The 25,940-nt window shown below is 39.7% G+C and overlaps 1 protein-coding gene across 1 annotated transcript in view; it reads left to right on the forward strand.

The window, feature by feature from the left end:
• Window positions 1–1,376: 1,376 nt before the first annotated feature.
• Window positions 1,377–25,940, forward strand: part of plch1 (phospholipase C, eta 1) — a 117,165-nt gene continuing 92,601 nt past the window's right edge. Inside the window, exons 1-2 of the mRNA XM_041796034.1 lie at window positions 1,377–1,463; window positions 17,669–17,789. Coding sequence (XP_041651968.1) covers window positions 17,711–17,789 — 79 coding nt within the window. The 5' untranslated portion in view covers window positions 1,377–1,463; window positions 17,669–17,710. The remainder of the gene's footprint in view (window positions 1,464–17,668; window positions 17,790–25,940) is intronic.

The raw sequence follows: 25,940 nt of genomic DNA on the forward strand, positions 1-25,940 counted from the left end.
TCTGATGATTTTTAGCTGCAAAATGCTATATTTAGGATTTTAACTAATTTGTTTTAACTTTACTGGAGAGATTTCAGACCAAAGGTAATTTTCAGTAGTGGGGTCTTTTTTGACATTATAAAATAAAACAAAACAAAACAAAACAAAACAAAACAAAACAAAACAAAACAAAACAAAATAAAATAAAATAAAATAAAATAAAATAAAATAAAATAAAATAAAATAAAATAAAATAAAATAAAATAAAATAAAATTAAATTAAATTAAACAAAAATAAATAAATACAATAAATAAAAAAATACAAAATAAAATTGGAAAACAATAAGATAAAAATGATTAAATAAAGTGAAAACAAAATCATGCTTATTTAAATAAAAACAATCTTAGATAAAAAAAAATGTCATGTTCATATTGTTTTAAAGGTTGTAATACAGATGGCAGCTTGTTGAAACTATGTTTAGAATAAACCCTTTAAAGCCTGATATTTCAAATAAAAGCCATAAATTTCTCATTATTTTAACTTTGAACTCTCTTATTTGACCTTCTACTAAAATTAATAAAAAAGGAAAAATGCCATAAAATTTCATGTATATTTTTCCATCAGATTTGATAAATTTGACATTTTTTGCAATTGATAATCCACTTGAGGGCATTTTAATGTTTATCAATTGTATATAAAAGATTTTCAGGGAAATTATTGCTCGTGTTAATTAGATAGAGGTCTCATTAAATTGTGTATCAAATATGATACAATATACTTTAAAATTTTAATTCATTTGTTTTCTTATAAACCCTTTTCCCTGTTTTGAATAGGTTGACTGGAGGAATAAGTGATCCATCTCTATGGCTTATTTTGCCTATATTTACACATTTTGTACTATGTATACAGTAGCCTAGATACTAGCTGCACTTTATACTGGTAGATCAGACAATGATGTTACACACCTCCCACTTTGATGCCTCTTTTACTGTTGCTTTGACGCTTTATTTTTGCCACTTCAATGGTTTCTCTTGTTAAAATTTATAACCTTATGCTTCTATCTTGTATTTACAACTATCTTATGAAGTGTAATGGTGATAGATAAACAACATTTCATTCCTCTTTATACTTGTACAAGACTAAAATGTCAATAAAGAAAACTTCACATGACTTGACAGTCCTTTTTGGAGCAGTAATCCAATCCAAAAGTCCATGCCGTGTTTTTCCTGCTCCCCTGCTCCCACACTTGTAGTAATCATTTGAAAAGGCACCCTGCTTGATGTAGTGGTGGGTACTTGCCCACACCAGTGAAGTTGTTGGGACGTGGTCTTTTCCTAAACAGCACTACTGGGACTGCCTCTCACTTCCACAACACGTGTGTCCTCCCTGTGCCATGGACATTCAGTGCCTGAGGGACTATTTTTCTGGTGACAGTGGCAAGACTGTGTGAGGAAGCTAACAGCGTGGTTTCACAGTGACAGAAGTAAGTGTGATGCTTGATGTGATTCCACAAAGCCTGAGTTTGTTTTCTTAGAAAAAGGCATGGCATTTAATCTCTCAAGGTACCCACTGAGAGATGATTTTTACTGAACATGACACTTTCTCTGAGGAGCAAAGTTAGCTGTCACTTTAAATGTGTTGTTAAGATACTGTATACAGTATCCAAGCAGATGTGCACCTGTTTTAGCAGTGTGCCTGAACAACGGCTCAGTTAAATAAAAACTCATGACATTTGAATCCTTATCTTTATTGTGCCGCTTCAGGTAGGCTGCAGGCAAACATTCTCCAAACATTTTCTCTTACATGGATCATTTAGGCAGCCTCACACTACCTGATCTCATGTCATCACTTTTACATTTTTTTCACCTACTTTACCCATTTTCCTCCTGAATTGATAGCTCATCTTTATGGTTAACAATGTATTTCCTGGGGCATACGTTTCACATTTTGATCCACCTTTTCATTGTGCTTCAACAACAGAGATCTGCAGCAGGGCAGCTTAACAAAGGCCTTTATTACACTCAGCCGGTAGCCATCCCAAAGAGAGGGAGAGAGATGGGGCACTCCCCCGTCCTGAGAGAAGGGTCCTTGGGGATTTTTTTGATTTGATTTGAGTGGCTGTGTGTAGCTGAGCCTGGGTGTGAAAGACAAAGAGATTTAAAGAGACAGAGAGCTGGTGTGACTCTCACTGAATTCAGCTCCAAGAACCACAAAGGTTAAATCTCCATCTTTGCTCCTGACACACTGTTGTCAACATCCCATACAAGATACAAGGAGAGTCTTTGTCAGGCTTAGCTGGTGAAGCTTACATGTAAAGTGATACATTCATAAAGGCCTCTGGATCTTTTTCACTAACTTTAATGTGCAGGTGCATGGAAAATGTCCCTGACTGAGGCTGATATTTGCTCCCACCTGCTGTCAAAGGAAACACATATGTGCAAGAGGCTGTATCACGAGGCATCTACTGAAGCACTCACTCACATGTACTGTAGCGTATGAGTGAGTGTAGGAATGCATGAGCCGTAAAGTGACTCCCTTGTTATTCTGTGACTTGAAGTATTGTGAGCAGTGTATCAGCTTGCTGGTGTTGGGTTGTAGGAGTGGAAACATGAGTCTTTGTGGGTGCTGTGATCCCTCATGAATAATTGAAGTTTCTCAGTGGAAAGGAAGGGAGGGAGGAGATCATGTTGGGATTGAATGAAACAAACTGTTGATGTGTAAATTATTTCATATTATGGACAAGCTGGCATTTTGTGCTGCTGTTTGTCAGAGGCCAATAACGTGCTCACTCTTGTGAACTACCAAGCTGTGAAATGGGACTAGTCTAAGAGCTTAAGCTACTCTGTTTAAAATGAACAGATCTTTGTTGTTGACATTAAACAGTTTGAGTCAAAAACCTGAAAGAGTCGGGGCATGGACAGTTCAGATCTTCTTCAAATAGATCTGAGTGTTTGACTTATGACCTTCCCCACCCATCAATTCCACGGTAAAGAAAGACGACCCCACCAAACACGTTCTGCCACACACACGTGCAAACAGAAGCACATATGAAAGTTCAATCAAGACTGAGACCTTAAAAGGACAAAAATATATAATCTCAGTATTATATGATCTTTTCTATTATCACCAGAAATGGATGTTTACAAACTTAAAGCATCTTTTTTATTTTTGTGAATCAGTCATGGTGAATATGATTTTTTGTATGACATAAAAATTGCAAAAAATCTCTTTAATGTCAAAGTCAAAACAGATTTTTTTCAACTTAATGTCAATTAAATAGAAATATGTAAGCTAAAATAAGTAACTGCATAAATATTCACCACCTTAAAGTCAGTATTTAGCAGATGCACCTTTGGCTGCAATCACAGCACTGAGTCTGTGTGGATAGGTCATCTGGTCACTGAAATTTTACTCCATTCTTCTTTGCTGAACTGTCAAGCTCTGTCAGGCTGCACGGAGACTGGGCATGAACAGCCCTTTTCAAGTCCAGTCACTTCTTCTCTACTGGATTGAGATCTGGGCTTTGACTCGGCCACTCCAGAACATTCACCTTGTTGTCTTTAAACCACTTCTGTGTAGCTTTTGTGGTATGCTTCAGGTCTTGCTGGAAAATACGTCTTCTCTTGCAGACTGAATAAGATCACCCACCAGGATTTTCCCATATTTGCTGCATTTGTTTTACCCTCTACTTTTACAAGCCTGCCAGGGGCGGCCACAGGGGAAGAATTCCCACAGCATGATGCTGCCACCACTGTGCTTCACAGTGTGGATGGTGTGTTTGTGGTGATGTGCGGTGCCTAACAAAGCGTCTGATGGCCAGAGAGCTTTCTTCCACTTGACCATGGAGTCTCCTAATTGCCTTTCGGCAAATGAGTTTTCATCTCAGCTGCTGAAGCTTGTAACTCCAGAGGGTGTCTTGGTGGCCTCTCTCACTAGTCTCCTTCTTGCACGGTCATTCAGTTTGTAAGAACGGCCTGATCGAGGCAGATTTACACATGACAAACTCCTTCCATTTCTTAATGGTGGATTTAAGTGAACTCTGGGGGATGTTCAATGCCTTGGATTTTTTTGTATCCATCACTAGACTTATACTTTTCAGTAACCGTTGTTTGGTGTGTTCTTTTGTCTTCATGGTGTAATGGTAGCCACGAATATGGAATATGTATTAACCAGTGACTGGACCTTCCAGACACAGGTGTCTTTATATTACATTCACTGAAGACACAGTCACTGCACTCAGGTGATCCCCATTTCACCAAATATGAGGCTTCTGGCACCAATTAAATTAGTTGGACCTCTGCTGAATAAGTTCTGAAGGGGGTGAATATTTATGCAGTCACTTATTTAACCTTAAATGTTTTTATTTAATTGACATTCCTTTAAAGAAATCTGATTTCACTTAGAGAGGGTTTTTTTTGTATTTTTGTTACAAGAGAAAAATAAATACTGACCATAAATAATTCAAGACATCAATAGAATGGGATTAAATACTTTTAACAGGCATTGTACATAAGGCATACACTTAGAGCGTGCCAAAATTGACATCACCAAAATTTCCTCACAGGAGCTTTTGTTTGGACTCTCATCAGAGGAGATTCCACAGTTTGCATCGTTAATAAATCCTCTGTTGACAAGCTCAGATAGCCTGACCGACTGCCCCGGTGTAACAAAACTCTGACCCCTCAGTAACCTCGCTGCCTGAAGGTTCAGTCTGTCTCCTTATCAGGTCAAAGGCTCACTGAAGCAGCAGGGGCCAGACTATTTAGATGTTACAACTTCCTCCCTTGTAGCCTGTTTGGTCAAAGGCAGTGGTCTTCAGCTGGTTTAGCCTCAGGACCTACCACCACTCCTTAATAATAAGATCATGAACCAAATTTCCAAAAATGTCCAACACCTCAAATGTATTTAATGAACTGGTCCCCTGTTGGGGCCTGACCAGTTGAGAACCACTGGTCTAAGGTGAAGAAGAAGAGCTTTAAAATGTCAAACACTCTCTTTGACCATCTTCTCAGGTGTGAGAATTTGAATTTCCTTATCATTTACAGAAATAGCATGTCTTGGTTTTTATTCATCAGAGAATCAAAGCTGGAGCAAAGATATTACCATGGACTGTGGCAACTTGACATCTTACTAATTCACACCCCCCTTAGCTCGCTCAGACTGACAGCATTTCCAATTTGAAAAGACGATATCCTTACAATGCTTGATTTCCCTCCTGTTGCCTTTACTGCCAACACTTAAACAAGCTAAGGAGCACTTAGATTGGTGAAGCCATCCGTCCAGACATCAGCATACCAAGACTGTTTACTCTGTGCTCTCATTACTGCTTAACAAGCAAATACAAGCTACTCATTGACTCTACACAACTTCAAGGTGGTTTAAAGGCTGATTGCCATCAGGATGGACATCTCAGCTGATCTGCGTATAGTGAAGGGAGAAACACAGGAAGCACCACAGCTGAGCTGGATTTTAGCCGTAGAACAGCCCGGGGTAACGTCATTTTAAAATAATCACTCTGCATTTATGGCAGCTGGTCACATAAAATAGAACAACTATTGTACGTCTCATTAATCATGTCCAAACAGGGCACTGGTTGACATGTGCCAATACGGGGTGACAGATGCTGCTCTCTTTGTGTGTCATGAGGGGACCATTGTTATATAGAGCGATGAATATATGAGGGGGTGTCTCAGAAATTTAATAGAGTGCTCAGTTTAAAATGGTTGTTCATTACATTTATGGTTTTGGTAAAGATATCTGTTGGATGTGACATTTCTGCATGGCTCATGGTCGTTGCTGAGATCTGGAAACACTGAGACACATTTCAAGTGTGTTGCATTAATAGGAGAGGATTCACTCATGAATTCACTGCCAACAATTCATCAACAGTCAAGCAGGTCAGCACAACATTCAGTCTGTGAATATAGAAGTGCTAGTTAATAAGCTACAATAGGGATTTAGGTGGATCTATTCAGCTGATGGTACTTTTCGCGACGCTTAAATACTGAACATCTAATGAATGGCTTTTGCCACTTTTTGCCTTTTCCCCTCCATTTTGCCACTTTGCCCCTCTTTCTTTCTACTTTACACCCTTTCCTGACACTTCTTTGCCACTTTTCCCTCCACAATTATTCAAATATTTTCCATTAAATTTGTCTCAGTTTTTTTTCAGTTTATTTTTTGGCATGGTGATGTCTGCGCACATCATGGCTTAGCTGAAGTCTGGCATTACTTTCCTAAAGGTTTAGTTTACTGCTCTCATTCACATTAAATAAAAATGTAATGCTGTTTTAAATGAAGGGTTTAAAGTTTGAAAATGGCTACATTGTACCACAGCATAAAAAAAATAAAATTCATTTTTGTTGCTCTGATATAAGTAATATTATTCAGGGTAAAACTTATGGTTATCACAGCTTAACTTTATAATTGACCATGATTTTGCTGTCCTCTGTACACCCCCAATTTGGCAGGGCCTCAGGAAGCTCCCCTCTTTATCCCCCCCTTATGGGCGGCCTTGATTACAGCACAAACACGTTGGTTTGCACAACCTGCATCTATAATTTGAAAAGATGGAGAAAACTGCTCTAATCTAGACTTTCTGTGATACTTTCTTCCCTTTATTTTATTCAACTGTCTTTTAAAGGCTCAAGAACATGGCTATTCTTATTGTTTTACTTCTTGCAGCATTGGATAAAGTGGACAAAAGTAAAAGATTTGGCCACATTTTGAAACTCTGGTCTTTATTTTTAGGCCATATTGCACAGCCCCACATCCATGTCATCTTTCTTTTACTGTTTTGCCTATCCTGAACCACCCCCAGTGGCTCTTTGCTGTTATTTTTTAAAGATGCATCACTCCCACAGCCCCCCTAAGACTGAAATAAACACAGCTAATGGTTATCCAGCTTTGGCCGCTTTCAGCAGCAGTTACAAAACAGAGATGATAAAATGTGTGTTTAACATTTAGGACACACTGAAAAAGCAAAAGTGCTTAAATGCTGCATCCACATTTTACAGATTGCATTACTCCCATTTGATTTTTTTTTTCCTTTAACTTGGGGGCATCCTTGACCTACTTCCTGTGGAGGCTTGAGATAGAGTGACTCACCAGTCTGTGCAGCAGTGAAACATTTATTTTTAAGCTGCTTTCTGTAGCCAGATAGACTAGAAAGAACAGACTGTAGTCCCCTGAGGTTCAAGCCCGCCTATAGAGGAGAAGGCTGCTAGTGTTACACGCATGCAGGCGGAAGAGGAGAGGCAGAGATGGTTTACTGACTTAGCTACGCACTTAGACACTCATGTCTGAAGTTTGGTGTATTATTTACAACATTATTTTTTTCATTTTAGTTATTCTGTCAGTCATTATGTCAACTTGCATGTACTGTATGTTTAGAAATACAGAGCAGCCTCAGCCAGTTAGGCTAAGTTTAGTATTAGGATCAAGTTAAGGTGAAGCAGTTGGCCTTGTTTTGTCCATCGACAGGTGTAATGATATCCATCTTACAGCACCTTTGTAGCTCACTTACATAAACTTTTGTTTAATTCTTGCAAACTTGTCTCTGCTGGCTGCCATTCAATAAACTCGTAAGAATGCATCAGCTTTTTAAAACTGATTTGACAATGGAGAATGAAAATCTTAATAGCCCACTTAAAACTTAATATGCTTGCAGAACTGATGTTTAAACCTTTTTACAGGCCTTGCTGACAGCTTTCTGTTGTTCCACAAGTTCCAAACATTAGACGCTTTTGCACAAACTTGTTCTTCCGTCTCTTGGGGACCAAAAAGTGAAAACATAAGCATTCTTTGACAAAAGATCTCCAAAATATTTGCATATTTATAATTAAAAAACCCTTACCCTATCTTGATTTGGCTGTAGTGCCGTTATCAAAAGCAGTTCCTGTCTGCAGTGACACAGAGGGACACATTACAGGCTCTCTTTCTCTCTTTCTCTACATTAAAAGTTTTTCAGGCAGTTTTTTTCATGATCACACTGCATGATGCGACGATGAAACAGCCTGCCATAGGCATAGCCTCCACAAAGCATTGTGGGAAATTTTTTGCATAGTTGCAAAAAATGATTTAAAATGGATAAAAAGACACTGACAGTGACAATACGATATACTAGTTTGGATTTAATCTTTAAAGTCCCAGAGAAAAAAGTGAAGGCTACGATTAGTGGTTCAAAAGTCATTCAGTTTTTTATAAACTGTTACTTCAGGTTGTTCAGGACAATGGCAGTCTTGAAGCGTTGCTAGTTAGACTAAATGTTAGCAGTGCCGTAAAAAAGCTACTGTTAAATAAACATAATACATCACTACAAAAATGTGTTCATTAAGAGGAGCTTAGTCTTTATGCACTTGCTGCTCCAAGTGGCTAACTTGACATGTAAAAAGACAGCAAAGAGGCTAGTCAGCTTAACTGGGGAATGATTAAGCTTTAGTTAAACATTTTAGCAGTTAAAATGACAGCATCCCCTTTGGAGAGAGGTCTGGCTGCAGACACATCTCTGGCTGCCCTACTCACAAAGACGCCATTTGTGTCAGAACGTAATTAGGCGCTAAAAGTTTCGATATAAAATTGGATTAAACTTCCGTTTAGGGTCATGGTAAGAGATGAGGTAAGGATAAGAAGAAAAATAGAAAAAGTTAACAAAACCAACCTACATAACCTGAAAACAGAACTTTAGACAAAGCCAAGTAAACAGTAACCTTGCAAAGCAGATGGATACGCATTTTCCTTGTTTTTCACTGGCGAATCCATCTTGTTAAGCGTTTTACATAATGAAACAACTTTAGCTTGCGACCTCGTGGGCTGATGCTACAACTTGTATGTGTTTAAAAAAATCTATATTAATATGAAGCGTTATCAAAATAATACTGAAAATGTCGATAAAGTATCCCGTTATTTACTTTACCTGTGTTGCCCAGTCGGAGCTAGCAGCAGCAGCGTCCCCATTGTCAGCCATCATTGCGCATGTGCGACTGGCGGAATCGGGGCTCAAGTGGTCTCCCTATGACCTGCCTGCCTTGTACCCAAAGACTTGAGTTCGTATGCGTATAAATCAGATTCATATTCGTGACTGCTTGAAGTCGTAGCTTTTAGATTCATACTCACATAAAAACACTCGTAATTTGCTGACTCATATATACAAAACCATTTTTTGGGGGGGTACAAAGCATTTATTTATGCACAAAGTTTTCAAACACGGATACTAAGTGTCAAAGTTATGCATACAGACTTTTGACAGCAATAGTACACCATACACGCGCAGCTTGATAGCGGCTACATATCGTGTTTTGTTGCTCTGATTGGCCCATAGAGATGTGACAGACAGAACGTTCACCCAATCACACTTCGAGTTTTTTTTTCAAATCCTCTGCCTTTTCCTTAACATTTTCTACTGAAGCTTTCCCAGATGGATGTGTGAAACACATCCCTCTGGCGTGTCAGGTTAAGTAAACAGTCTGCTCACAAGAAAAGGCTTGTCCTCCTTGAAAACACTTTGATTCAGCAACTGAAGCTGTTAGCTGCATTACCTATGCAGGAAGCGTAGCTAAAGCTAGGCTCACAAAGCAGGTACATAAGCTACGTAGCCGCATTAGCTATGTTTGCTAAAACTCATGCAGCCTAAGCTATCTTCGCTACATTGGTTTCTGTATAACATAACATTACTTGTTAGCTTTAGCTAAAGCTAACAAAGCTAAAGCAAGCCCCTGTTTACTTCTGAAATGGGTGTATAATTTAATCCCAGAACAGAAACTGACCTTTTTTTGAGTTTCAGTTATGAAATATTGCTTTGTCTGTAATGTTTGCAATGTGGTTATTAGATGAATATAACCACAAGACTTAGTTTGTAAATAAGGTTTGAGTTAAAAGAAAAAAAATCTAAAATTGGAAATATGTTGTACTTGCAAATAGTAGCACCTCCGTTCTGACACAGACAGAACAAATAAATGGTCTGTGAGAGTGGTCATCAGAGATGTAAAGTCTGCAGCAAGACTGCATTGCCCCTTTTTAACAACATTTCCTAATGGTGAAATAAAAAGTAGTTTATGAGGAATCAATACCAACATTAAGACAAAATATTTCAACAGAACAGAGCACTTTTTAATTCATTTTTGTTGTGACTTTCAAGCCAGAAAAACATTGTAAAGCTGACAAAGGTTAACATAAGCATACCTTGTGAAAAAGCATGCCACCATGCTTGCTAATTCAGTTCAATATATAAATATGTCAGGATTGTTGAATGACATAGGCTAACTCTGTTTCTTAGGTAAAAATATTACACAATTTGGCAAATCTGGATCCTTAATTTCCTCACACTAGTGATACTGAAGCTTGGCTTGGTGATTTACACAAGCCCAGTCTAAAAGTATATTTTCAAGCTTGTCACGTAGGTTTGTTTGTATCACAAAATACTTAAGACTGTAAATATAACTTCATAACAGCATAAAAGAAACCTTATGATGTTATTTCACTTGTTGTGATTCTTTGTGCAGCAAAGCTCACCAACCTGCACATTCACGTGACCTCTCATGTGACTTCAGTGTTTACGGTGGATTCATAAAACCCCTCTGTATTTCATCCTGATTTGCCATTAAAGCTGCTCAAACAATGTCTGCAGTCATGAACCTCTACACTGCTCCTATCTCTAATTTGGACTCTGTTATGAAAATAAACAGCCATTTAAAGACATTATTCTATAATTAAGCAGAAAGCCACATGGGGCCAAGGTCTACATGAGTGCAGAACAACTACGAGACAATGCAGACTCAAGGTGAAGGAGAGTTTAATGAGTTGGAATAAAAGCCTGTAAACAGAGGCTGCTGTTGGTTTAACAAGACTTGGTAAAAACCTGGCTGATTGCAACTTTCTGGGAAGCCTGTTGAAATGCCTGACTGGCAGAGTGATTTAGTCATTATTGTTATTTTTTGTGAACCAAATTTGTTGTGGCAACTTAAATGTATAGCTACATGCTGTCCTCTCTCTCTCTGTCTCTCCTCTTAATAAAGCTCTTCTCTGTGTACATATAAAACACTAGAGACATATGTCAGACTTCACCGACAGAGACAGATAGTGTCCCTGGAGATTAAATGTTTTTTGTCAGATATAAGTCTTTAATGGTAGTAAGTTTATACTTACAATAAAACACTAACTGTTAATGAACTGTTTATTCTAAAATAAGATAAAAACTGCAGCAGGTTTCATGAACATTTCTAATTCTCCTCAGACAGATGAGTAAGGGTTTTTTTGTGTGTAAAAATTAAGCTGGATGTCAGCTTTAGTGTTCCTATTGTTTTTATATCCATTAATTATGTATAAACAGCACATTTATCAGATTCCTGCAAATAAAAACGTGCTTAACGTTTAAGTAGCGTTCTCTTTACAGTGCAAATGTGGCAATTTTAACGTTAATTTGTTCCCCATAAACATATAGTATTAAGGGAATATTTACAAAATATTTTTTAATGTAGCACACACCCCTGGCTCAGAAGCCTGAAGTCTACACTACCAACATGTTAACATGCGTTTCATTGTAGTTGTGGGCGTGAGCGTCACGTATGTGTGTGTCACTGTTATGCAGCATGAAAGCAGACGATGATGAGAGGAGAGCAGCCGGTGCTGCTGCCTAAAAGACGCACAAACAATCAAAGAGAAAGAGACGACAGGAGAAAGAGTGACAGGTGGACAGGAGATCATGATGGAAAAATTAAAAAACAAAGGTCGTGCAGGAGTCTCAAACCACAAGAATCAAGTACAAGAACAGCGGTCCAGTTCGGAGTAAACAGCAGCCGTTCTACAGCGACATCTAAGCTAACAGCTAACGTTGGACAATGCGGGACAAGCCCACCGCCATGATTGGAAAGCCATGCCATAACAGTAGAGCGAGAACATTTTTTTCTGTCACAGAAAGCTTTCAGTGTTGCTCTTTGCGCTTGTTTGGATGAGACACGATGTCTGGTTCAGGCAAAAGCTCTGCTGCAGCTCAGTCCCAGCTAACAACAGGCCTGCTAGTGGAATCATTAGCTGGGACACAACAACTCATTAGCTGTATGCAACATCTAACCCTTTCCCTGTAACTATCACATTGCCATGCCAAAGCGGGGCGACAGAAGAGCGACAACATTTTTTTCTGTTGCAAAAAGATTTCTGTGTTGCTCTCAGTGCTAACTGTGATGAAGAAATGTGTTGGTCTGGCTAAAGCCGGGTGTACACTGTGCGAATTTTCCTGTGATTCAGCCACAAATTTAGAGTCGCACGACTCACTTTGCAGTTGGATCGGGCGCCATTTGTTGTGCTTTGTACAGGGGGGTACAACGGCCAAGACCTGACTATGACCCAATGACCTGCTCCCGACTGGTTGGGAGGATTTCTGGCATATTTGATATTTTGGTCTTACGACAGACACTTCGCAGTGGGAGCAGCAATGCGAGCAGAATAAACAGCTTTGGGGGATTGTTTTCCTTTGTACACGTTCAGACAACGTCCTAAATTACCATGACGACAGCTGGAATGACTTTCTGATGCACCCAGCTATGATAAAGGAAATAAACGAGCAGGAAATATTCCTATCCAGGGACCTGCAGCTGGCACAGAGTTGATGCTGTTTGTGTGTTTGGGACAGAGAGAGGTAGCGGGAGAGAGAGGGAGAGCAAGAGCGCGAGAGAGAGAGAGCGGGAGAGATAGTAGGGGGGGGGGTATGACTTGAAACACTTCACCCTCAGACCCTGAGACTTCACAGTGTGAGAACTCAGGCCGTGCACGAACGTTGGATTGTACAGTGTGAGCACACAACTTGTCCGTGATGGTCGTCTGTCGTAAACAGTTCAGTCACACAGTATGAGATGACATTCTGCCACGACTGTCACATGGTCTGCTTAAAATCGCACAGTGTATACCCGGCTTAAGGCCAAGCTAACGTTCGGCTAGCAGCCGTTGTATACAAGCACAACAAGTTGCCCTTTCCTTCTTTAATGATCACACACATGCTGAAGCGGTTTGGCAGAAAAGCAAAAACACCCTTTCTGTTACAGAAAGCTTTTAGTGTTGCTTGATTTAATGAAGAAATGTCCAGTTTTGACTAAGTGCTGCTGTGAATAATTCAAGCTAATCGCTACACAAGCAGCCATTGTACACAAGCATTGACACAAGAAGTTACCCTTTCCCCCTCAACTATCACATAGTCATGCCAAAGCAGGTCAGCAGTGGAGTGAAAACATCTTTCCCATTATGAAAAGCTTATAGGGTTGTTTTATTCGTTGTCTTACAGAAATGTGGCCCAGTTCTGGATAAACAGAGGCCATGCTAGAGCTATATCTGAGTATTTACAGCAGTGGAGGCAGCCATTAGAGGGCTTTCAGCACAAGTAAATCCTGCCCCTAGCGCAACTCTGTATGTATGGCTCTAGTTAACACAGTGGAGGCAGCCATCATTGCCAGCATTCAGTACAAGCAAACACAATTCTGTATTGTAAAGCTTATGAATTAGCATCAGTCAGTTATTTACCTACTTACTTACTCAGACACTGACATTGCCTTGTGTAGAGCTGACCTCAGCAGCCGCCAAAAAATAGAGGCAAAACAAAGATTTTAAAACTAGCTTTTTTCATGTTGAAGAGATGATGGCTTTAAATCAAAGCTGCCATTGAATCTCAACCAAAAGGTGCATTTTGTTTGGGAAAAAAAGCACCATAAACCTTTAGTGCAGGGAACCTCTCTTTAGGGAACTGATTGTTTCCTGTAGTTTATTATCTTGTTGCCTTGCGTGTTGTTAGGATTAAGGTACATGTTAAGGTTAGGGTTGGGATACCAAAAGTTTAAAGTCAAAAACCTGATTACAAAACGTTTGATAAAGCTGAGTAAACAGTCTGTTTACAGGAAAAACTTTCTAATGAAGCTAACGTAGCTAAGACTAAAGCAAATAAATGTACCTTAGCTACATGAGCTACCTTTTCTTCATAGGCAATGTAGCTGAAGGCTGTGCACCTTTGGTAGTTTTGCAGATCTCATAAACCCATTATTCCCCTACATTAGCTACCTAGCTAATGTAGTTAGGGCTCAAGCTAACAAAGACGTGTTAGCATTAGATATGTTAGCTAAAGTTCACATTGCTTAAGCTTAAGATGACATAGCTACATTGGTTCCATAGTAGTGTTAATTATGTACATAATGTAGCTATGTTGACTACTACTACTACTACTACTACGCTATATGCAGCATGCTATCACACCCACGGCTGTTTAAGGCATTAATATGAAAATATATAAATAACCAGTTGTGTCACCGATGGCTTTCTTTGCCTTTATGGGAGCTTTAAAGTCCTCATACTTGTTTTCCTGCTTTGTTTCTTGAAGCATCATCATTATTTTTATTTCTCTTTGTGTCTTTTAAAATGAATCTTTTGCTCTGTACGTTTTCTTTTCTTTCTTGTTTTTGCACGAAGATTTTGCACTAAGTTTCCTGGGAAGTTAACTTCCTTCACCAGCACTAACTTTAAATCTCCAAAGTACTGCTTAATAATTAATCAATAATAATAAAATATTGCTGATGATGAGAAGAACTTCGTACATTATTTAAGAAGAAGATATAAAAAGTTGTTAATCCAGGCTACTGTGTTTTAAAATAGGGTGGTCTCAGGGTCACAGGAAAGCACTCTCACCTCAAAGATGCATGACCTCTGAGCTGTGTTCAGACAGACAGCTTTAAGCAAGTCAGTCGGCACCAGACGCCAACAAGGCTCCGAGGTCTGCTATGTCTATACATCTCCTGTGTGTATGTGTGTGTGTGTTAGTGAGAGTGTGCGTGTCAGAAGTGGGAAGCAGTAAATCACAGCAAGACGGATTAGCAACAGGTGGGCAAACATTAAAGAAGAGAGACTGGCAGTCAGAGGGGCAGCTATGAAAAGTGATCAGGAAGAAGAAGTGGAAAATTGGGAATCCAGGAATGATGGTGAGGAGAAACAGGAAAAAGATGGATGAGAACACGGGGAGAGAGAGAGAGAGAGAGAGAGATTTAAGTTCAAGGGGGGAAAGGTGAAAAAATAGTAAATCTGAGGAGCAGACAGTTTGCTGTCGCAAAACCAGAAGCAGATAGTGGTGCTATTGGGAAGTAGATCAGAACCTATAAGGCCTACAGGTATTGTAAATAGCTAAAAGCTTTGATTGCTATTCTTTTTTATTTGGATTACATTCCCTCTTACATTTTCAAAGAGATCCCCACCCCATTGTTAAAGTAGAAGCAGTTGTTATGTTGTCACTACAAGAAAAAGAAGGAAATGAAATACACATTAATGCTTCAAAAACACCATTAGCTTGAAATGTAATGTACAAAAGGCCTATAATATTCAAGCATATGCTAATGTTTCTGGCTTATTATAATCCCTCAAACAGAGAAATCCTTATACACATGCTGTAGAGCAGAGGTGAATAGATTAACTGTAATGCAACACTTACAAGTTTTAATACATTGCAGTGAGGCTTCTTGTTAGTATCTCTAATGCAAAAGACCACCCAATCAGGAAGAATAACACCTTTGGGTGGGCAGTCACTCAGTCTGCAAGGACAAGTGTCCAAACATGGAGAGGTGTAAAGAGTCATAACATGATGTGGACAAGTGTTGGGAACCTGACAGTTACAGGTTTAAGGAAAGGCTGGACAAGGTCTGGAAATGTGTCTGGTTGCTAATGAGATGCTAGTTCCTCTCTTGAGCACTGTCACCTTTGAGCAAGGCACTGAACCCGCAACTACTCTCCTTAATGGGCTGCAGCCCTAACACTGATATCTTTAGTTTTGTTTATTTTGCACCATTGAAAAATACAAAAAAGGCCCCCACAAAACAATCTGGCTGCAGCTCTTGCAGACCACTTCTGTGATACGCCACATCTGTCAGGATGGAAATAGCCCACACGCAAAAGCTCTCAAAATAAGTTTGAATTCATCTTCCAGCTAGGGTAAGGGTTAGGATACCAAAACTTAAAAGTCAAAAAACGGCCTGCAAAACTAACAAATAAATAAATAAATCTAAAAAATGATAAAGCCAAATTAACAGTCTATTTACAGGAAAAACACTTGTCCTGCATGGTAACGTATTACCAGCTAATGTAGCTTATGACAAACGAAGCTGCATTAGCTACACAAGCTTTCTAGATAACCTAGCTGAAGACTGTACACAGTTTACAGTTTTGGAAATCTTATAAACCTATAGTTTAATCAAGTAAAATAGCTACATAGCTAACATAGCTAAAGCTAACAAAGTTACATTAGCTACATAGCTAACATAGCTAAAGCTAACAAAGTTACATTAGCTACATAGCTATGTTACATAGCTAATTTAGCTACATTAGCAATAGCTATGTTTGCTAAAGTTCATGTTGCTAAGCTAAAGCTAATGTTGCTACATCAGATTACAGAGCCATGTATACTACATAGCTAGCTTAGGTACATCAGCTAAAGCTAAAGCTAATGATGCTAAAGCGAGCCACTGTTAGCTTAACTACTTCTAAAACAGGACTATACATAATTAAATCCTGGGTTTGACCTCTGGCCTTTTTTCCTGTTGTATTAATGAAACTTTGCTCGGATGTTTGCAATATGTTATTTTCATGAGTGTAACTGCCAGACTTTGTATATGAATAAAGTTGAACAAAAAGAAAGATAAATGAAAAATAAGATTTTCTTTTCTTCCTTTAAAAAAAATAAAGAATTAATGTAAAAGGCCGGCCACATTGAGCTTTTGAGTAATATTTATTTTCGTTTTTAAATGGACCTCAGTTCAGCCATCAGGTCTGAACAACAGCAGACACTGGTTAAAAAGGACAGAAACAAGAAGTGCTTATGACCCCAAAATACGACTTGTTAAACTTTTTCAGTCATCTTCAAAATTGATCTGAGCCTGGCCTTGGAGGCTAAAGCTGACATTGTTGATGTGTTGGTTATCGGATCTGAGAAGGACCCTTTAATTGGGCCTAAGTGGGACTCTGTAATTTCTGTGGTTAAGGAAAGGATAAGGAGTAAGGAAGCAGCTAGTATTGGAAAAAAGGACTAGCCTTTGTTATAATTCAAAGAGATTTGTTAGTTTTTGTTCTCCCCTATTCAGTGTGTTCACTCTGACTGAAATTTGACAACTCTCCATTGGTGCATGTTGTAGGATCATGTTTGTGCATGTGTATGAATTTCGGCCAATGTGTGTAGCATGTTCAACAACAGTGTGAAAACTGAAATTCCCCTTAAGGGATCAATATATCTTCTTCTTGTTCTCATTCAAAACACTTTTTTTTAACTATACTGTGTCCTGTGGGTAAAAAACTTTACAACTGTGTTTTTAAAAGTGCCGTACGTATGAAATTATTAATATCATTATCATTTTTATTCCCTTTTTATTCTTTTGCAGTTTTGAAAATGTCTTTTTTCCTTCATACTACTGAAAACAAGTTTGTCAGTGATTGTAATCATAGTTTGCTTTCAGCTTCTGATTTAATTAAAGTCATTACAGCAGAGTGATAGTTCTCATTCTCCATGAAATACCAGCCCTGCAGATTTTCATCTTTTTGTTTTCCCCTTATAATAACTCCATCTGTAGCCAGAAATGAAACAACTGACTCATTATACCGGAGATGTAGTTTCCTACATTAATGCACATTTTTAATCATATCTGCAAAGTGAATAAAACATGAATTTCTCTTCCTGTGTAGGTCTCTAATTGTTTCTCCTCCTGCATCCCTCCTCCTCTCACCATGAGCTCCTGGGTGGTGAACAGGAAAGGAGAGCCACAGTACCGTCGGCATTTCCTCACAGACAACAGCACCTTTCATGGTAATCGACACACAACATGATATCAGTATTTTCTTCTTTTCACTCTTATAAATGTAAGACATCAAAATGAACAGCAGAGGGAGACCCATATCCATTGTTGTGCTTTAAGTACTCATTATAGGCGTTTTCAGCAGGCAGCTCAGCCAAGAAACAGTCCAGTACCATTAATGAAATGTTGTATTTGCGCTCAAATCCTCATGCAAAACACTGTATACTGTGTAATAAGAATACAAAAGATGTCTAAAGTTAACCAGGAATATCTTTTTCTGTTTGTAGTAGAAAAATCATTGTGCACAAAGGGCTGCTTGCAACTCATCATTCTATATGGCTTGTTCATACTAATGAGCACTAATGCAGTGCAGCCGAATATGTCAAAAAAGAGATCATTTTTAGTTTACGGTGCGTTGAGAAGTGTAGTGGTTCCTGGAGAGTTGCTACAGTCTCAATGTATCCCCTACATTTTTAGAGGCCCGTAAAACAAAGCATAACACCTATCTGTTATAAACAGACATGTAAGGCAATGTTGTATAAGTAGTTTAACTTAAACAGACCTTTAGTATTGTCATATTGTCACTCAACTTCAGCTGAGTTAGGGAGTAAAGATTAATATGAAATTATAAGCCAATAAAAAGCTTATTTTATGATCACCACTGATGGACTGAGACAGCTCTGTGATTGTGGATTTGAGTTGTTTTTTTTCATATGCCTCAGCAGTGTTAGGAATGATGCATCACTAGTGTTCTCAGATGTTTTTTTGCATTTCTAGGAGAGGAGATTTAGAAGTGGGTATACTCTCTGGCGAGGGTCATCTACTACATTTGCACAGATGCCAGATTTTTCTTGACAGGAAAAAGTTTTGACTTTCTTCCAAAATGTAGGTAACGTTTAGTCTCTAAATGTGACATCAGTCCCTATCGCTTATACCGCAGACAGCCACAAGGGGGCTTTGACTCGGCCACTCCAGAACATTCCCCTTGATGTCTTTAAACCATTTCTGTCTGGCTTTTGCTAGTCATTGTCTTCCTGGAAAAGAAATTGTCCCCCAGGCCGTAGTTCTCTTGCAGAGTGATTAAGCCTGTCCTCCAGGATCTTCCTATGTTTTACCTTTAAAAGCCTCCCAAGGCCGGCTGCTGAGAAGTTTCCCCGCAGCATGATGCTGCCACCACTGTGCTTCACAGTGTGGATGGTGTGTTTGTGGTGATATTAGTTGATAGTTGATATCACTTTGTAGAAATATGTTTTGACTTTGACATAAAAGAGGTATTTTTTGTATTTTTGTCAAAATAGACATATTGTATTGGCCATGATTGTTTTATGAAATCAATAAAAGGGTAAAACATCCAAGGTGAATACTTTAAATAGGCGCAATAATACCACTATGTATATTTTCCACCTCACATTTTCTGAATTTGATATTACTCTTGGGGCCAGATGGGAAGCTGTTGAAAGCCTGATGTTGCCCTTGGGCCCCCAGTTGATGTTCGGTGCTCTATGGAAGCTGAAAAATAAGTAGAAATACTCGGAACACTTGCGTCAACCCTGTACTTGACCACTGAGTTGTTGTGATTTAATGAACTTCAGTGTATTTTTTGCCATTTTCTCATTCTATAAAGATGATAAAAGCATTAGGATGAATGAGTCTGGAGACTTTGACACTGACCTATCTGCCAGACAAATCAATGACAAATCTGTCACACTACAGCACACAGATCTCTTAAAGGCCAACCTTGACTTTCAGCAGACAGTATTCAGTCTTTCCATTCCTGATGTCTTCTGATTGTTCTGTGGCAGAAAGGCGGCTTGATTGCTTCATCTGTCTGCTGTGGATGATGGATTGACCTGATCGATACGGAGAGTGAGCACAAGTCTCTGTTTCCTCTTCTGTCATGCTTTGGAAAAAGGATATTATCACACTGATGGGAATTTCACTCATTTGCCCTCCATTTGCTGTAAAAATTCCTTCAATCTTAAGTTGACTCTTCTTCCAGAAAATGAAAATGAAATGCCCACTGAGCATGAAATGAGAGGAGAAATATTCTTACATTGCACTGAAGATATCAGATGCGAATCCAGAAGACCATGGTTGATATGTTGATGCCAGCTGAGGGAAAACAGAGCAAACTATCTAGAAATAAATGGTTGTTATTTGTTCATGGCAGTGACAGATGTTTTCCTTTCTTCTTTTTTCCCTTCCTCCCAGTTGTTTCCAGTTTTTTATGAATGACAGAGTGGCTGATGGTTTTTGTTTGGGCACGGTACATAAATCAGTGGGAGAAGAAGAGGGAGGGAGACTGTGTGCCATTTGGGCAGGTGCGGAGGAAGAGAGATTTACACCTAAATCAAAGAGAGGAAAAACAGAAAGGCCTCAAATACCTGGAAGTACACAGGGAGCTCTTTGTTTCTCTTTCTCTCACATGGCATCAGACAGAGGATGGCAGTGGTGTAAGGACATGTCTTTTTGTTCTTTCAGACAGCACTAATCGATTAGTGCTCAGCTGTAGATGTATGTGCATGTGTGCCGTGGTTCTATTATTGTCTCCTGCAGTCCCTAATTGAATAGCTTTAATGTGGACCGTTGAGCACGACTAATCTGGAAGCTCCACATAGACCAAACTTTCATCAGGGAATCCACTCAACTAGGGTGAGACACTCGAGGCTGGATGCGCGCGCATACGCGCACACACTCAAACAATCCAAAACTACCTGTTTGTAGTTTTACGCAAAATCTGTGCGTTTGGATCCTCTTTTAAGTGTCTTGGGACGTGCGTGTTCGCGATGGCACGTGCACTGGAAGTATCTCCATATATCCCACGAGTCTGTTTGATCCAGCTGTTTTTTTTTTTTTTTCTGACGAAGCTTCGATACATTAACCGAGAGACTGAGACACACCGAGAGTGTAAAGTGGGTCATAGCGCTGGCATTCTTGCGCAAGGGTGACTTTTTTTTTTCTCTCACGGATTTACGTGGAGAAAAACTGCCCAAAGAGACTCAGTTGTGAGTAAAAGGAGTCCAATTTGATGGGGCAAATTCAAACTGTCGCCAAAAAAATGAACCAGACTGGAGGGCAGAGCTGATGAAACATCCAAATGGTCAACTCATCCGGCTGAGACACCGCTCTGCGCTCTTCTATCATTCACTCTAACTAAATCCGAGCCAGTCTCGCGCTCTTGCTCATTAACTGCCACTCTCAGTCTGTCCATCGAGCGCGTGAGAAATCGGATTATCGCTTTTGCCTCTGTGTTGCGCCTGCATGGTGAGAGAAGAGGATGTGCGCGCGGAGGCTGGGGATGTGAGAGGTTTGCAGAGCAGTCAGTGAGACAGATGCTGGGGGAGCAGTTGGACTCGTTATCTTTGGATAAAAAAAAGTGACACTTCATCAGAATGGCGCGCTTTTTGTGAATCACGGAGACAATGACCTGTCGGGCATGTTTTGATTGATTTTCACACCGCTACAACCAGGATATAAAAATGATTTCTAAAACGCATGGAGGGAGCTTGTGAGAGCAACAACTCCAGTCCTAAATGGCAGAACTTGAAGTTTGCAGGAATCTGAGTTTGGAAAAGGGTAAGGGATTTTTGTAACGATTTTTTTTTTTACGTTTGATTCATCCACATTTCTCCCTAAACAGAGCGTAAAGCTGTGTGTGCTGCATGCATTCCTTTGGGTGCCAGCAAAAGGGCTGAAGCTGGTGCGTAATTTCTCCATTGCGCTTTCCTTTCTAGAGAAATTGCATAACAAACACTGCCACAACCACCAAGAGGGACTGTCTTTTGCAAATTAGTTGGGAAAAAAGAAGTTTATGTCATTTAGAGTGGAAAGCATGCACATTTCTTACATTATAGTTCTTAACCGTATAATCAGTTTGATTTAGTATAAATTATGCCAGTTTGATTAATTGATGGAAAAACTCTTGATGAAGATCATAAGTGGAGGGGCAGGAAACTGTCCCTGGTGCTGAAAATACCCCTTTGTACTTGTCACTAGGGGGCAGAAAAGCCTCTAAATTTGTCGCTGTGACAGGACCTGCTCTACCCTCAAAGCCTGTCTCATATGTGCCACATCCCTCACAACCATCCTCCGCACCATTCACAGAAATCCAACGACCTCTGAGATGTATCTGTCGGCAAGAAGATGCCTGAGAGACAGACTGACCACCACAGCAGCAACATCACATGCCATGCAGTGCTGTAACAGACCTGGCTCGGACAGAAATAGGAGCCTCTTGAAAGCCAGGCAGGGCATGTTAGCACTGCACAATGTGACAGAGCTTTGGGTCGAGCTTTGATGGCAAAACTGAAGCCCCAGCAGTCCCAGGGCTATTAGTGAAACCCTTTTGCTCTCTGCCGTATGCTGTCAAATATGTGTCGCATCACTGGCAGGATGTGTCAAGCTGTCAGTCCTCACCCCCAAAAGCCCCGGTGTTTCTTTAGCTTTGTGAGAGCCACGCTGAGAGATGAAGGCCCTTGTCTGCTGCACTGGACAGACGGGCTACCGGGCACTTGTGCTCAGAGTTCACATGCCACCATCAGCCCTTGAAAGGGGACAAGATGATGGAGGAAGGTTTGGATGAACGTCCATGGCTGCTAGACTTGCCCACATGAAGGAAATGGCTTTTCCATATGGAATGTATTTTTCCTCCTGTGTGTCTCTTTCTCATTCTGATGATGATGAATCTCAGCATGCTCCCCCCCATCCCCCTTTGTCTTTGCCTCTTTTTTTTTCTGTCGCTCCAGGGCAGAGAAATGGCTAACAGCCACCGCAGGAACACACTGTCATCCTATTCCACTCTTCTTACAGGATTTCTGGTTATTTTCCCTCTCCTCCCCTCTCCTCTCCTCTCAACAGCCAACTGGAACCATCCAAAATATGTCTGCTAGTATGAATTTCAAAACTGACAAGGACTAAAAGCTGGCATTACATCTCTAGTCTAGTAAATGAAGATTTCAATCAGAATCTCCTTACAATTTGGGAACATTTTCTGCATAAATAGAAAAAGTAGTTTAGTACTGATGCCCAATTTGACCTGATTTCAAAAGTCTTGTTGACTATTGAAATGGTTCCCTGCCACATACTTTGCAAATACCCTTCAAGATCAATACTGAAAAAACGAAAACAGGATTTTTTTTTTCAGTGGACAATGTTTGCCATCTTGGAAGGCCAAAAATGACCTTTATAGGGATGATATTGACAACTATAGTCAATATTATTTCATAATCTATGCTAAATTTGACACTAATATAAGGTTTGATTTCATGTAAATAATGCTTGTTAACTCTAATTTGTCTTAATGATAGAATACAGTTGAAGAAAAGGATGATAAAATAGAGACCCTGATGGGGTCAATTTTGACCGATCAATTTGCATGGTTAAGTTGTGACCATCTATCATCAAATACTCCGCTATAGGCCAACCATAAGGGGTGTGGGTTGGGCGGGGGCTATTCACCTGGGCCTGTGGAGGTTGTGCAAAAACATGGTCAGTTGTAAAGTTAAGATATAATATGTTTTTTAGTATTTTAGTTCCAACCTAAACTATAACATTTCTTATCAAATGCACGTTTCATTTTTTTATGCTTCAGTAAAATGTTGACAGATTCAAACTTTAAACCCGTTTCCTTAAAACAGAAAAGGCCTTTTTTCTTGCTGGTGTCAATATTGTGGTTGAATAAACTGAACTAAACCATAAGTGTCAATTTTCATAGCTAAGCCATGACCTGCACAAAAACAAAGGCGATAAAACTGAGACAACTTTCCAGGGAAACATTTTAAGAGAAGCTTTTGCCTTTATTTTGATAGGGCAACTGAAGGGAGACATATGTGGAGAAAGATTTAGACACAGACAAAACACAGACAGAATTGATCCTGGGAGCGCAGCAATGAGGACTGTAGCCTCTGTTTATGTGTGCATGCTCTATTGACTTAGCTAAACGGGCAACCTTTCAGGGCACATTTGAATACAACAATAACTTGTGATTACACTATTCAGCATCAGAAAAAAAGATAAATGTTAGCGAGCAGGCTGGCACTAAAGCTACTGAGCCGACACACATACATTAAATCACATTTTAGATGTCCCGTTCACTGGGCTTTTCTGTGGGCAGGCCTGCTAATCTGATCATAACTACAGTCAAAATAATTATCTCCACCAAGGAGGTTATGTGATCGGGTGCTTTTGTTAGTTTGTTAGTTTGTTAGCATCATAACTCAAAAGGTTATGGATGGATTTTCATGACATTTTCAGGAAATGTCAGAAATGGCATAAGGAAGAACTGATTAGATTTTGGGAGTGATCCAGATCACCATCTGGATCCAGGAATTTTTTAAAGGATTCTGTACCATTGGGAGATAGGTCTGCGCTGTTACCACTTTACACCAGGAGAGGGCGAACATGAGTAACTTATTCAAAGTTTTGGATTTATAGACTTTGTAAGACACACGTCCGGTCGAGGAGATGAGTCGGAGAGTAACACAGAGAAAGACAGCGAATTGTAGCGACAATACAATGATGGGAGGAATAGAGGAATATTCACCATCTGCCATGACTTTCAGTCGTCCGGTGAGACCATGGGTGCTTCCGCAATGACAGTCCACACATAGCGAAGCCAATGCTTTGCCTCACCGTGTCTCCACTCCACTGGGGAGGGAGTAATCGGCGAATTAGATTTTGGGAGTGATCCGGATCACTGTCTGAATCCAGGAAGGTTTTTAAAGGATTCTTCACTATTGGAAGATAGGGCTGATGGCAGAGGTCTGCGCTCTCTGAGTGCTTTTCTAGTTCAACATTGTTTTTTTTGTTTTTTTTTTCTTTTTCACTCAAAGACATGGAATAATCTCATATAATAGGGCATATTGACTATAAATATAAAAGGTGTAAATGAGTTGAAATAAGGCTGGACAAAAAAAAAAGCATTTATTTTCTATACCTCTTATCCTGTTAGGGGTTGCGGGAGTGCTGGAGCCTATCCCAGCAGTCATTATGCGAGAGGCGGGGTACACCCTGGACTGGTTGCCAGTCAATCACAGGGCAGACATACAGAGACAGACAACCAGAAATGCTCACATTCACACCTACGGCCAATTTTTAGAGTCACCAATTAACCTAACGAACATGTTTAACCAACCAATTGACCAACGAGCATGCATGCGAACTCCACACAGAAAGGCCCTGACCAGGTAGTGAACCAAGAACCTTCTTGCTGCGAGGCAACAGCGCTAACCCCTGCTGTTCTGATAATGCTGTGGTTATGGTGTTTTGCATTGGCCTTAATTATAATATGCCACAACAGAGAGTACAGTCTACATCTGCCCTCCTTGTAAAATGTTTTGAGATAACTTTGGTTATGAATTAGAGCTACACAAACAAAGATTGACTGAAAAAAAAATACTGCAGGACCCATCATGGCCATATACTGTACACTCCTTCCTTTACATGCTCCATCTAGCTCAAATACGTCACATCCAATGCTGATTATCATCTAATTCCATGTGTCTCATATCCAGAGATCCATAACATGCTCTTTCTTTCAACCTGATCCAGAAGAAGCATAATTTGCATTTACATTGAAATGCAGTGATGAGGAGTTACTGTATCTTCATGCATGTTGACTTAGCTGCTGGCACATCACATTTTTTTCCTCTCGCATCAAGCGTGCAGGAAGTAAATGTAAAAGAACAGGTTATGTAAACCCACTAGGATCCTTAAGGCTATCATCGATGGAAAGCTGCAGCTGGACAGTTTTTAAATGCGCTCTGTCAAACTGAGTCAAAGCAGGGATAAGAAACCAAATTATCCATAACTACTTGCTTTTATTTTATTTTATTTCCTTCCAACCCCCTCTGCAGTTAATAAGCAACCCAGAAGCTCGGTCAACTTAATATACTCCATGAGACTTTTAAGCTTCATCTGTGTCCCTAAATGTGGCACCAGTGAGGCAGTTATATTTCATTTAAGGCAGCAAAGATCAGACAGTTTGCACAGCAGTCTGGCTCTGCTGCCAAAGATACTGTATCTCCATCTCCTAACAGTCATCCAGGCTGCGTTTAGGAAGAAAGAAAAAGCTGTAACATTGCAGAAACAGTCAACATCAATTCTGAAATCCCCTCACTCACATATACTCCCACACACTCTCTCACACACAAAAGCTTCAGTTC

Source organism: Cheilinus undulatus, linkage group 2 (assembly GCF_018320785.1).
Source record: "Cheilinus undulatus linkage group 2, ASM1832078v1, whole genome shotgun sequence".
Lineage (NCBI taxonomy): Eukaryota > Metazoa > Chordata > Actinopteri > Labriformes > Labridae > Cheilinus > Cheilinus undulatus.